The 13,197-nt window shown below is 45.0% G+C and overlaps 1 protein-coding gene across 2 annotated transcripts in view; it reads right to left on the bottom strand.

Moving 5' to 3' along the window:
- The window catches only part of LOC120943487 (ras-related C3 botulinum toxin substrate 1), a 37,469-nt gene extending 24,770 nt beyond the window's left edge, over nucleotides 1–12,699 (bottom strand). Inside the window, exon 1 of one of the 2 annotated variants that reach the window (XM_040356819.1) lies at nucleotides 12,430–12,699. In XM_040356819.1, the coding sequence (XP_040212753.1) occupies nucleotides 12,430–12,464 (35 nt within the window). In that variant the 5' untranslated portion in view covers nucleotides 12,465–12,699. The remainder of the gene's footprint in view (nucleotides 1–12,429) is intronic. The other variant, XM_040356820.1, reaches the window with a different exon arrangement.
- Between the last annotated feature and the right edge of the window lie 498 nt (nucleotides 12,700–13,197).

Here is a 13,197-nt window from a genome sequence, read left to right as displayed (position 1 = left end):
GGTATTTTCTTCAAAGGCGGGCGGTCCGCATTAAGTTCAAAGTGGTCTCTGGAGCGAGATCACCTTTATTTCCCCGTATCCGTCGGTAGCAGCGAAGAAGGTCCGATGCTGTGCCCTGAAAGGCAGGCAGCCGAGTGAGAGAAGGAGGTCTTCCACTCAATGCCATTGGATAACGGAAGCAATTTTTAATTTTTTTTTTGGCGGAACTCAGTTTTAAGTGTAAATGTGAGATCCGAGGTCCTGTCATGTCCTGTCATGTCTCTTGTAATAAAAAAAATAAACTACTACCTTTTTTTTTATTATTTCTATCTCATCTGGTCATGGAATCCAGCAGCCCTGTGTAATGAAAGCACTCAGTTCATTATCAGCATCCACCGACTCTCATTGCTTCTCCATTGTCAGTGCATCCTCCTCTCCCCTGCAGCAGCCATTCTGTGACACTGGGGAGCCGTAGCTGCTGGATCACATCACTGCTTTGAAACTAGGTACTGTATTTTACACTCCTTTTTATAAACTCACTAAACAGGAGGGGGAGGCAAGATTTTAAAGAATTATTAGCTTTATCTCCCACATTAGCCACCTACAAAACACCTTAAAATTGATGGCTTTTTATTTTAGTTTTCATAATCAGCACAAAAGCGCTAATGACTCAGCTTCAGATAATATGAACACAATTACACAAAGTTTAGGAGATAAGATCAATTACTTTCAGTAGGATGTAAATAATCAGCAGGACTAACCATGGCTGACATGCACGAGAAAAAAAAAAAAAAAAAAAACATTTCAACTAGACAAGCAATTCACAAATATAGAAACTTGCTTCCTGCTTCAAAAATGTCCCGGTTCAGTAAACAGTTGACCATAGGCTATTATCACACTGGAGCGATTTACTGTCCTTTTTGCGGTGCTATTATGCCGCTAGTGGGGCGCTTTTAACCCCCGCTACCAAACAATTTCAATGGGCAGAGGCGATTTAGGAGTGATGTATACAGCGCTTCTTTCAGAACCTCAAAGATGCGGCTGGCAGGACATTTTTGAGCATCCTGCCAGCGCACCGCTCCAGTGTGAAAGGAGCGACTATATCAGGACGCTTTGCAGGTGCCATATGTAGCTCTATAGAGCCTGCAAAGCTCCCCAGTGTGAAAGTAGCTTAGGATTACAATCAGTTCTGATAAAGTAACCAGTCCTTCCAGCTGCCCACAGTTAAAATGGATGCAGCCAGACTTGGTGGAGGGAGATTTCTACAGCATGTTTGGGCAAGTACAGAATCATTGTATGTATGTATGTATGTATATGTATATGTATATATATATATATATATATATATATATATATATATATATATATATATATATATATATATATATATATATATATATATATATATATGTGTGCAAAGTGGTTGGAGGGAAGCTTCAGAATGGCAAAGATGTTTTTATTACAAATTATGCGAGCAGACTGCAGTTCCTCTTTAAACAGAGCAATTTAACAGTTTCGCAAAACAGCTACATCCAAGTGACGCTATGAATGATAACCGCCATAGATGGCTTGGCAGTTTGACCAAGACAAGCAATCAACTAGATGGGGTCATACCTGATCACATGTTCAGCACCATGGAAACTGCAAGATAGAGAGACAGAGCCAACATGGTAGCTTCCTTGTAGAGCTGCACGATTCTGGGGAAAAAATGTATAAAATGAAGATCACGATTCTCTCGCGATTCTCAAAATGTTATTTATTTAAAAAAAAAAATCAACACAAAACTGAGCCTATGTGCTTAAATACAGAATATGTAAATCTGACGGATTGTTTACATGTTAAATTTTAAAAGCCGCAGCAAACCTGCTGACCTTACATGGTTGCTAATGTGAAATAACACCTCCGATTTTCACATTCAACTAAATGTGAAAAATCAGAGGTGTTCTGTTACATTAGCAAGCATGCAAGGTTTGCTGTGGCTTTTAAAATTTAAAATGTAAACAGTCCGTCAGATTTACATATTCTGTATTTAACCACATAAGCTACATTTTGTGTTGAAAATAACTGGTGGGTGTACCAAGATGTCCGCTTGCCCCCTTCTCACTATAATTACTGTGCAGGAGTGTGGAGTGGAGCAAGATGGCGGCACCAAAACGTCACTTCCTACGAGACAGCTGCCGCTGTACCAAGATGGCCGCCGCTCCAGAGCTAGACCGAATCCAGGGACTTTCCTATGGCCGCACCCGCAAATCGCAGGTCATCCATCCTGGAGATCGTGGGGGGGGGTGAATCGAGATCGCAATTTTCTTACGATTAATCGTGCAGCTCTACTTCATTGACTGTAAAGGATAGTAGGTTTTTGTCCAACTTTAACCACGCTATAGCCGAAAGACAACTACAGCAGAGGCTTAGTATGCCGGGAGGGCATCAATAAAATGTCCTCCAATGATTGCGATGCCCACACTACCATTGCGGTGTGCTCCGATTGCCGAGTCCATCAGACTCAGCTGATCACAGATCAGGGTAAAGGGCCAATCACAGTGGCTCTTTACCATGTGATCAGCTGTGTTCAATGACAGCTAATCACAGATTTAAATAGAAGCAGGTTATCGGCACCCCTTTCCTTATGCCGACGGCATGAGAAGAGAGAATCAGGGCACCACTTATCAGTGCAGACCCAACAGTGCTGCCAATATGTGCCCCCTATCAGTGTCTCCTCATCAGGGTCACCTATAAGTGCTGCCCACCAGTGCAGCCTCATCAGCAAACATTTTTATTTTTATTTATTTTTTCTTCGAAATTGTCCTCAGTTTGTATGCCCCCCCCCCCCCCCCCCCCCCAAGTGCTTGTATGCATGCCTGACAACATCAGGGCATTTGAAGTGAGAAATTATACCGCTCTAAAAACTGCCGATCCCTAGGCTTTGCTTCCGTCCCACGTAGCTACGAGTAAGCATCACATGATGTGAAACATGTCGGCCACTTTTTTCCTTTTGTTCAAAGTGATGCAGTCAAAATGAAGTGGTTGTTTTTTGGATTTTATTTGTATAATAAAGACGTCATTTTAAGGAGTGCGGCAGTCCAGGACCTTTTTTCTATCCAACATCAGGGCATGCTCCTAATAAGACGACAGATGGTGTCCTGGGGTATTTTCTCCCAGATCTGGACCAGAGCATCACTGAGCTCCTGAACAGACTGAGGTGCAACCTGGTGGCACCAGATAGACCGAAACATAATGTCCCAGAGGTGTTCTTTTGGGTTTAGGTCAGGTGAGCATGGAGGCCATTCAATGGTATAAATTTCTTCATCCTCCAGGAACTGGCTGCATACTCTCGCCACATGAGACCGGGCATTGTCGTGCACCAGGAGGAACTCAGGACCCACTGCACCAGCGTAGGGGTCTGACAATGGGTCTAAGGATTTCATCCCAATACCTAATGGCAGTCAGGGTGCCATTGTGTAGCCTGTAGAGGTCTGTGCGTCCCTCCATGGATATGCCTCCCCAGACCATCACTGACCCACCACCAAACCGGTCATGCTGAACGATGTTACAGGCAGCATAAAGTTCTCTGTGGCTTCTCCAGACCCTTTCATGTCTGTTACATATGCTCAGGGTGAACCTGCTCTCATCTGTGAAAAGCATGGGGCACCAGTGGCAGACCTGCCAATCCTGGTGTTCAGTGTCCGGCAGTGAGCACACTAGAGAATTTCTGGCCCTCAGGCCACCCCCATGAAGTCTGTTTGAAGATTGTTTGGTCAGAGACATTCACACCAGTGGCCTGCTGGAGGTCATTTTGTAGGGCTCTGGCAATGCTCATCCTTGTTCCTCCTTGCACAAAGGAGCCGATACCGGTCCTGCTGATGGGTTAAGGACCTTCTACGGCTCTGTCCAGCTCTCCTAGACTAACTGCCCGTCTCCTGGAATCTCCTCCATGCTCTTGAGACTGGCAATGACACGTATTGATGTGCCATCCTGGAGGAGTTGGACTGCCTGTTGCAACCTTTATAGGGTCCAAGTATCGCCTCGTGCTACCAGTAGTGACACTGACCCTAACCAAATGCAAAACTAGTGAAAAACAGTCAGAAAAGATGAGTAGTGAAAAAAGTCAGACACCTTCACCTGAAAAACATATTCCTGTTTTGGAGGTTGTCTCATTGTTGCCCATCTAGTGCACCTGTTAATTTCAATTAAAAATTGTTGCTCTATTTTTGTTTATAGTGCAAAAAATAAAAACCGCAGAGGTGATCAAATACCACCAAAAGAAAGCTCTATTTGTGGGGGGAAAAAAGGACGCCAATTTTTTTTGGGAGCCACATTGCACGCGCAATTGTCAGTTAAAGCGACGCAGTGCCGAATCGCAAAAACTGGCCAGGTCCTTTACCTGCATAAAGGTCCGGGTCTTAAGTGGTTAACCGCGCAGTGCACATGTACTGGTGATGTCACCGTCTGCTACTATAGTAAATATCTCCTAAGCGGATACAATCTGACAGGAAGAATCAGTGAACTACCACAGCAATGTGAGCCGCTAAAGGCTGTCGGGACTTGTAGTTTTCCATTCACAGAACACTGAAGGAGCGACGTGCCCGGGCCGGCACGTTTTTGTTTTTTGAAAGCCATCAGGGGGAAAGATACCCACTAATTGTCAGTGTGGGGTGGGGGGGGGGAATTGGTCCTTCATAACATGTTTACACCCTGAATATGGGTGCAACATGTTATGAAATATGAACTTATCCTTTAACCCACTTCCTTACTGGGCATTTAACCCCCCCCCCCCCCCCCCAAGACCAATTTTCAGCGCTGACGCACCTTGAATGACAATTGCGTGGTCATACAACACTGTACCCAAATGGAGCTTTCTTTTGGAGGTATTTAATCACGTTGGGGTTTTTATTTTTTGCTAAACAAAATATGGAAAATTTAGAAAAAAATAAAAATCACGTTTCATAGTTTGTTATAACATTTTGCAAACAGTTAATTTTTCTGCTTCATTGATATGAAGTGATGAGGCTGCACTGGTGGGCAGTACGGATGAGCAGGCTGCTGCTCTCTTTGATCGGGACCGATGTACCTCTGACAGCTGCCTGTGATCTGCTTTTTTTTTTTATCCTCACGCTATAGCGCAAGGAGAAAAAATAGCCGATTACCGGCTCTGTTTACATCACATGATCAGCTGTCATTGGCTGATAGCTGATCATGTGGTAAGAGGTCAGGATTGACCCCTTACTCCGATCTGTGATAAGCCGAGTCTCATTGACCACAGATCGCGGCTTACACACCCTGCAGGGGGCACGCAGGCCGCTCAAGAACGTCCACTGGAGCCCTTCCAGCAAAGTAGGTCCGCGCTGTAGAAGTCTTTCGGCTATAGCGCGGATCTGAAGCATTTAGGGCCCCCCATCACACCTGAGCATTGTGTAGCTTGAAACTCTACAATGCACATCCAAAAGTCCATGTATTTCAATGGCAACTGTTCACAATTGACCACTCAACTACCAGTAGCGCAATGGCCGACTTTGCGCTAAAGGGCTGCCCTGCCGCAGTACATGGAGCGGCCCTTAACCACTTGCCGACCAGCCACCTTCATACGGCAGGTCGGCATGATCCCACGAGCCGTCATAGCTGTACGTCTGCTCCTTTAAGCGGGATAGCAGGCACGCTCCTGCTACACTGCTGCGGTGCCGATGCTTGTGCCCAATGATCGTGGCGAACAGGGACACGTGTGTATATACACACACACACACACACACACACACGTTCTGTGAGGAGATGTAGATCGTGAGTTCCTAATAGCTAGTAACCACGATCTGTCATCTCCTATAGCAAGTCCCCCCCACAGTTAGAACACACACTAAGGAACACAGTTAACCCCTTAATCGACAGTGACATTTATACAGTAATCAGTGCATTTATATAGCACTGATCGCTGTATAAATGCCAATGGTCCCAAAAATGTGACAAATGTTTCCGATGTGTCTGCCATAATGTTGCAATCCTGATTTAGAAAAAAATAATCGCAGATTATTAACCGCCATTAGGTATACAGCTGTTTTTTTTTTTTTAAACACTCAGCCAGGCAGGATCAGACAGATTTTTTAGGTTAAACAAGGGGTCAAATTACCCAGCACAAGCACTGTGCTGTATAACATGCTTTAAAGTGGTTGTAAAGGCAGAAGTTTTATTTTTTCATCTTAATGCATTATGGTAAAAGCCTTCTGTGTGCAGCTGTCCCACCACCTCCCTAACACTTACCCGAGGTCCCTCTATGTCCACGAGTCTCAGCCATCCGACATTCTCTTCACGATTGGCTGAGACAGCAGCAGCGCCACTGGCTCTGGCTGCTGTAAATCAAAGTCAGCTAGCCAATCAGCAGAGAGGGGGTGGGGCCGGGTCAGGGCTCAATGCCTGAATGGACACAGAGAGCCGTCGCGTGCCCCCACAAGCCGCTTGCCGAGTGGGGAAAATATACAAAAGTCCCCCTAATAGCGCTACCACATGGTATAGTAACACACAGTGTACTATGATAATAAGTATAAACAACCTCAGTGCAGCTATCAACCACTTGGAAATGGGCAAAGGAACAAACAAAGAATGCAGCGCACAGTAGGTAAATTGGTAATATCACTTTATAGTCTAAATGAGCATAAAAAGCGAAGATATAAGCACAGACTGATAAAAATGCAATTAGATAGCAATAAATGACATAAATGTAAATAAAGTTAAAACACAGTGGGCCAGATTCATGTAGATCAGCGGATCTTTAGATCCGCTCGATCTACGTGTTTTACGATCCGCCGGTGCAATTTAGCGAGGCTAGTGCAGTATTCACAAAGCACTTACCTCGAAAATTGCACCGTCGGATCGTAAATCCCCCAGGCGGAATACAAATTCCGGGGCTAGGGGGAGTGTACAATTTAAATCAGGCGCGTTCCCGGTTTCGTCGTAATGACTTCGTCTGATGCTCCAGCCATCTCTTCATTTAATTCTTCCATCATTAGACTACCTCTGTGGACTGTGTTTTAACTTTATTTACATTTATGTAATTTATTGCATTTTATGCTCATTTAGACTATAAAGTGATATTACCAATTTACCTACTGTGCGCTGCATTCTTTGTTTGCCGAGTGGGGGCACTTGACAGGAGGGAGGCGGCCCGGATCAGACGAGGGACCCGAGAAAGAGGATATGGACTGCTCTGTTCAAATCCACTGCAACATAGAAGTCAAGTATAACAGGAAAAAAAAAATAGACTTTACAATCACTTTAAGGGAACAGGATTTTTTTTTAGGGTCTCACTTACTTTAAAGCAGCATTCCACCCAAAAGTAGAACTTCCGCTTTAAAAAAGTGTCTGTTTATTAAAAGTCAGCTACATTTTTAGTAGCTGCGAACTTTTAATAAACACAGAAATGGGTGGAACTTTGGTTTAAGCTACACATACTTTAAAAAAGAAAAGAAAAAAAAAATGTATGTGGCGAGATGTCATTTTACACAGCACCCAAACACAACAGAGCTGCATTCTAGTAAACCAGATGTGGGTTGTACTGCACTCGAATAAGGAAAAAACTAAATATAAAAGTAAGAAGATGGGCAGTGTTGATGGGTCTAAATAATGGGCTGCCATCTTCCTTACTAATAGACTTGGTTTATTGTGTTATGTCAACCCACGTGTGTGTGGTTTTTAGATGATGTGGATCCTCTGCACTTTGTTGTTTTGTAAAAAATGTATAAAAACAATTGAATAGAAAAAAAAATAAAAAAAAATAGTAATGGGCTGCCTTACTTACCACTGCACATAGGTATGGAACACAACATATGTTAAAGCGGTAGTAAACCTGCAAAAAAAAAAAAAAAAAAAAAAACCTGCAAGGCAAAGGCATAATGAGCTAGTATGCAGCGCATACTAGCTCATTATGAAATACTTACCTCAGAACAAAGCCCGGTCCAAGTCGAGGGAGCCGACATCTTAACCTTGGCGTGTCTTCCGGGTTCGCAGCTCCGGCGCATGCGCGCAGGAGTTTTCTTCCCGGCAACGCTGCCAGACCTTAACCACTTAAGGACCGCCTAAAGCCGATATACATTGGCAGAATGGCACAGGCACGTCGCCTTTAAGATCCCAGCCGTGTGGCGGGCGTGCGCGCTCCATGACCTGATCGCCGCCAGTGTCCCGCTGTCGGTCACAGGAGCTGAAGAACGGGGAGAGGTGAGTGTAAACACACCTTCCCCGTTCTTCTCTGTGGCAGTGTCACTGATCGTCTGTTCCCTGTTAATCACACCCACAGCCATGCCCCCTACAGTAAGAATCACTCCCTTAGGGCACACTTAACCCCTTTGCGCCCCCTAGTGGTTAACCCATTCACTGCCATTGTCATTTTCACAGTAATCAGTGCATTTTTATAGCACTTTTCGCTGTGAAAAGGACAATGGTCCCAAAAGCTGATTGCCGCCATTACTAGTAAAAAAAAAAAAAAAAAAAATCAATAAAAATGCCATAAAACTATCCCCTATTTTTTAGACGCAACAACTTTTGCGCAAACCAATCAATAAACGCTTATTGCGATTTGTTTTACAAAAATAAGTAGAATACGTATTGGCCTAAACTGAGGAAAAAATATATGTTTTTTTATATTTTTTTGGGGATATTATTATAGCAAAAAATATTGCATTTTTTTTTCAAATTTGTCGCTCTATTTTTGTTTATAGCGCAAAAAAATTAAAACCATAGAGATGAGCGAGTGAGAAACTTGTAAAGCGCAACACATGCGAACTGAATCGCCTCTGGGCGCTGTATGCATTTCATGGGTAAGGAACCCCTTGACCTCAGAAGAGATGGGTTTTAATCTTTCTCCTGAAGTGGTCCGACTCCAGTCGGATGGTGGTTGGTAGTGCATTCCACAGCCGAGGTCCCTGATCAAATACCACCTAAAGAAAGCTCTATGGGGGAAAAAAAAAAAAAAAAAAAAAAAACAATTTTGTTTGGGAGCCACGTCGCATGACCGCGCAATTGTCAGTTAAAGCAACGCAGTGCCGAATCGCAAAAAGGGGCCTGGTCCTTAGCCTGCATATTGGTCCGGGTCTTAAGTGGTTAAGCTGGGGGAATTCAGGGCGCATACACCACTGATGTCAGCGGCTGGATGCATAGGGAATATCTCCTAAACCGTGCAGGTTTGGGAGATATTAATTTTACCTACAGGTAAGCCTCATACGCTTACCTGTAGGTAAAAGTGTAAAATTTGGGTATACAACCGCTTTAAGATGTGCAAGATGTAAAACCAGCATTTGAACTTCACTATTTGCTACTGTCTCTACTACTAAAAATATTTTAAACAATTGTTTTTCCAGGGCAATAAACCTAGAAAAAAATAAAAAACACTCAGAGCATATAGCATTTTTTCACAGTACTAGCAAACCATTTCCTTAATATAATAATTTCCTAATCTCCAATATTAAAAAAATAAGGTAGACAGACATCACCTAGTCCTAGGAGTTCATGAGCCTCAGGAACAAGTTTTAATATGAAGAATATAAGCGATACACTAATCAATACTACTTGTATAACAGAAGCTTCCAGGAGAAAAGCAGATAAAGTGAAGTCTTGTATGTCCTCTGGTCTTTTCCTCGATAAAACATACCGCGGAGGAGAAACCTGCACTTCGCCACCTGTAGAGGTTAGCGGCCCAGGCTGAGACTGGCACTGCTTGACGTTGTGTATGGGCGAAGTGATGTGTTGTTACAACGCATTGTACAGTTTACATTTTTCACAACTATAAGCACAGGAAATGACACTTCAATCAACTCTGAGGTTTGCAGTGTCGGAATGCTGCATTTATGAAGCACACATGTATGACGTGAACAGAGCACACGGTAAACAATTGTGTTTATTGCCAGGTACAGACGTCCAAGTTAGCTTCGTTCAACCCAGGGGCTGAACAGGAAAATACAAATAAAGTCTCTACCAACTATGCAACATTAGTACAGCAATCTTCCAGCTGTGCTACTGTGTTCCAACAGGGGATTTGCCAGTGCCCCCTCCCCCCAAAAGCACACCAGTCAGTGCTTGCAGCCATTGGCTGAGAGTGCTGATTGGCTGTTGGTTTTCCAGCATGCTCATTTGACACAAGCCAGTTGTGAGATTGGCTTCTGAGAAGGGAAGGACCTGTACACACAGGCCAAATGTCAGCCGGTTTCTACTGCACTGGCTGACAGCAGCCCATGTTCAGCCCCTGTGTACGGTGCTTTAGGTGCCATGTCATTGAGCCTGTATTAGTCTGTGTGTGAATGAGCTGTCAGAAAAACAACCAGTACCGGTTAGGTTGGAGGCCATTCTCTGCAGGGCCATAACGGCTGACGTTTAACTCTTTCAATGGTGTCTGATCTCTTAGCAAAGATCTAAGCCTATTCTAGAATACAGAGAAAAACGAAGCTACAGATCAGGCAACTTTTAAACACCGATCATTTCAATCTGCTCTGGGTTACGGATCTCTGCTGCACTCTGCAGAGGCCTGATAAGCGCCATCTGACAACCGAGCCGTGTACAGAGTGATTCAAGAAAGATAATCAGCTCTCACCAAGTGCTCTTTACTACTCTGATTTTCTAACATGTTGAAAATCTCTGCGACTGATCAGCAATCATTTTTTTCAGCAATCTTTTTTTCCCCCACAGTGAACAACCCGAAGCATAGGCAATCAGCGCCGTCTACAACCCTATAGGGGGCTTATTTACACCAACCTGCACTGGTCTCCATTATGTAGCAGCAGTGCAATGTGTTCTTACAATTTATTTCACTGTTTACCTTTTTTTGTCCACACTTTATTGAAATGCTTATATGTCAGATAAACTATGGAACGACACAAAACAGATACAAACACAGCTATGTGAACACCACCATCCGCTGCAATGCGCATCATTGACATAGAGCATCAATAGGCGCTAGTAAGGCTTTAAAACCACAGCGGAAATGCCCGATTTGGATGCTAGTGTAATGTTAGCTTAAGGCCTTGTTCACACTGGTATTAGAAAGACGCATTTGTGGCGCGTTTTTTGCTGCATCCTGAACGCCTAGCGAAGTAGCCTACAGCGAATAGAGCCGTTCACGTATCATTTGCTGCAAAAATGAAGCTACATGTGGAGTCCGTAAGGAAAAAAAGCTAGTCGCCTCCTTCCACTTTGGTCTACGGGTAAACGCAACTGAAGCATTTACAGCACACTTGACAAGCGTTTATTAAATATCAGTGAGGTGGCTCTTTACCGCCCCCCCCCCCCCCAAACACCTCCATTCATGCCATAGGTAAACGCTCTGCAAAACACAAATGCCACACAGGCGCCCCCATGGCGTTTATAGCAAGTTTCAGATGTGTTCAGAAAGCGTTGTTAGCTGAACCAATAACACAAGAATCCATACAACGGAAATCCACAAACGCATCAAAACATGATAGGATCGTTAAGGGCATCTAAGATTCCCAAGCATGTCATAAATGAGCCCTACCAGTGTGAGCCGGGCACACACACCAATCATACATTGGATCCATAGAGATCACCAGGCATGATGTGGATGAGCCCCACCTGGAAAAGCCTATGACCATCCTGATATACTGCAATAAAGGAACTCCAGCCTTCCCCATGAGATAAAACATGTCACCTCATTGGCTGCCAGTGTCCAGGGTGATAGAGGGATATGTCATCTCATTGGCTGCCCCCTAGTGTCTGGGGTGATATATAGAGGGAGATGATACATGTCACCTCATTGGCTGCCCCCTAGTGTCTGGGGTGATATATAGAGGGAGATGATACATGTCACCTCATTGGCTGCCCCCTAGTGTCTGGGGTGATAGAGGGAGATGATAAATGTCACCTCATTGGCTGCCAGTGTCCAGGGTGATAGAGGGAGATGATAAATGTCACCTCATTGGCTGCCAGTGTCCAGGGTGATAGAGGGAGATGTCATCTCATTGACTGCCCCCTAGTTTCTGGGGCGATATACAGAAATTAAATGGCACCTCAACTGCTGCCAATGCCTGGGGTGATCTATAAAGTGGGAGATACATGTCACCTCATTGGCTGCCCCCATAGTGTCTGGGGCGATATATAGAGGGAGATGATACATGTCACCTCATTGGATGCCCCCTAGTTTCTGGGGCGATATATAGAGATTAAATGGCACCTCCACTGCTGCCAGTGTCTGGGGTGATATATAGAGGGAGATGATACATGTCACCTCATTGGCTGCCCCTATCTGGCCCCGGGTGATCTATATAGAGAGGGATTAAACGTGCCACCTCATTGGCTACCCCCTAGTGTCGGGGTGATTATATATAGAGGGAGATGATACATGTCACCTCATTGGCTGCCCCTATCTGGCCCCGGGTGATCTATATAGAGAGAGATTAAACGTGTCACCTCATTGGCTGCCCCCTAGTGTCATATAGCGGGAGATGTGACGGCAGAGTCTCTACTCACCCGTCTCCGACCACCACACACTTGATGGCCTGCATGGCTGCTCGCCGTCCGGGAAATAAACGAGGACAAAATAAAAAATATAGCCCCGAGGCGGTGCAGAGGAGCCCTGGACAGGCTAGGAGGGTCCCCCCGCTGAGGTGTGCCCCGGTCCGCTGACGCCGGCTGTCCCTGGACGAACGTGTGAGAGGAGAAGCGTCAGAATGCGGCCACCACCCAGAGCCCGACCATCAAACACCTCAACAAGATACAGGAAGCGCTGTGCCCGCGTCACTACCGGCCTCGCCTTGAAACGCCGCGGGAGCGCGCTGGGTGCGCCCAGGCGACCGTGGCCGCGCTCGGAGGGGTTGACGTCATAGGGGAAAGCGCGGGCAAGGGGCGTGCTGGTGTGTTGTGTTTCCAGGCTGAGGGAATCCGACCCCTCAGGGGAAATCCGCTCCCTTCCTCATCTCACATACCATTCATAATAAACCTCCTCCTCTCCGAGAACATGACATGATAATGAGAGACCTGGCCACGTTGTATTATGTGGAGGGTACCTTCCTGGAGGAGATATAAAGAATAATAATGGTGACAGGAGGGGATACAAGTGTATAATTATCAGTTGATACACCAGAAATAAAATGTATGACTGGTCATAAATGAAAGCTGAAGAGGAACGGAACTCCATTCCCACACCCTGTCCAAAACACTCCGGGTGTGCGATCCTAACGACACCCCAAACACGGAATCGCAAATGCAGTGCATGTGACTGCAGCGGATCGCATGGTA

This window comes from Rana temporaria, chromosome 6 (genome assembly GCF_905171775.1).
Source record: "Rana temporaria chromosome 6, aRanTem1.1, whole genome shotgun sequence".
NCBI classification, from domain to species: domain Eukaryota; kingdom Metazoa; phylum Chordata; class Amphibia; order Anura; family Ranidae; genus Rana; species Rana temporaria.
Note: the sequence above shows the minus strand (reverse complement) of the source record. Positions and strands in the feature narration are given on the sequence as shown.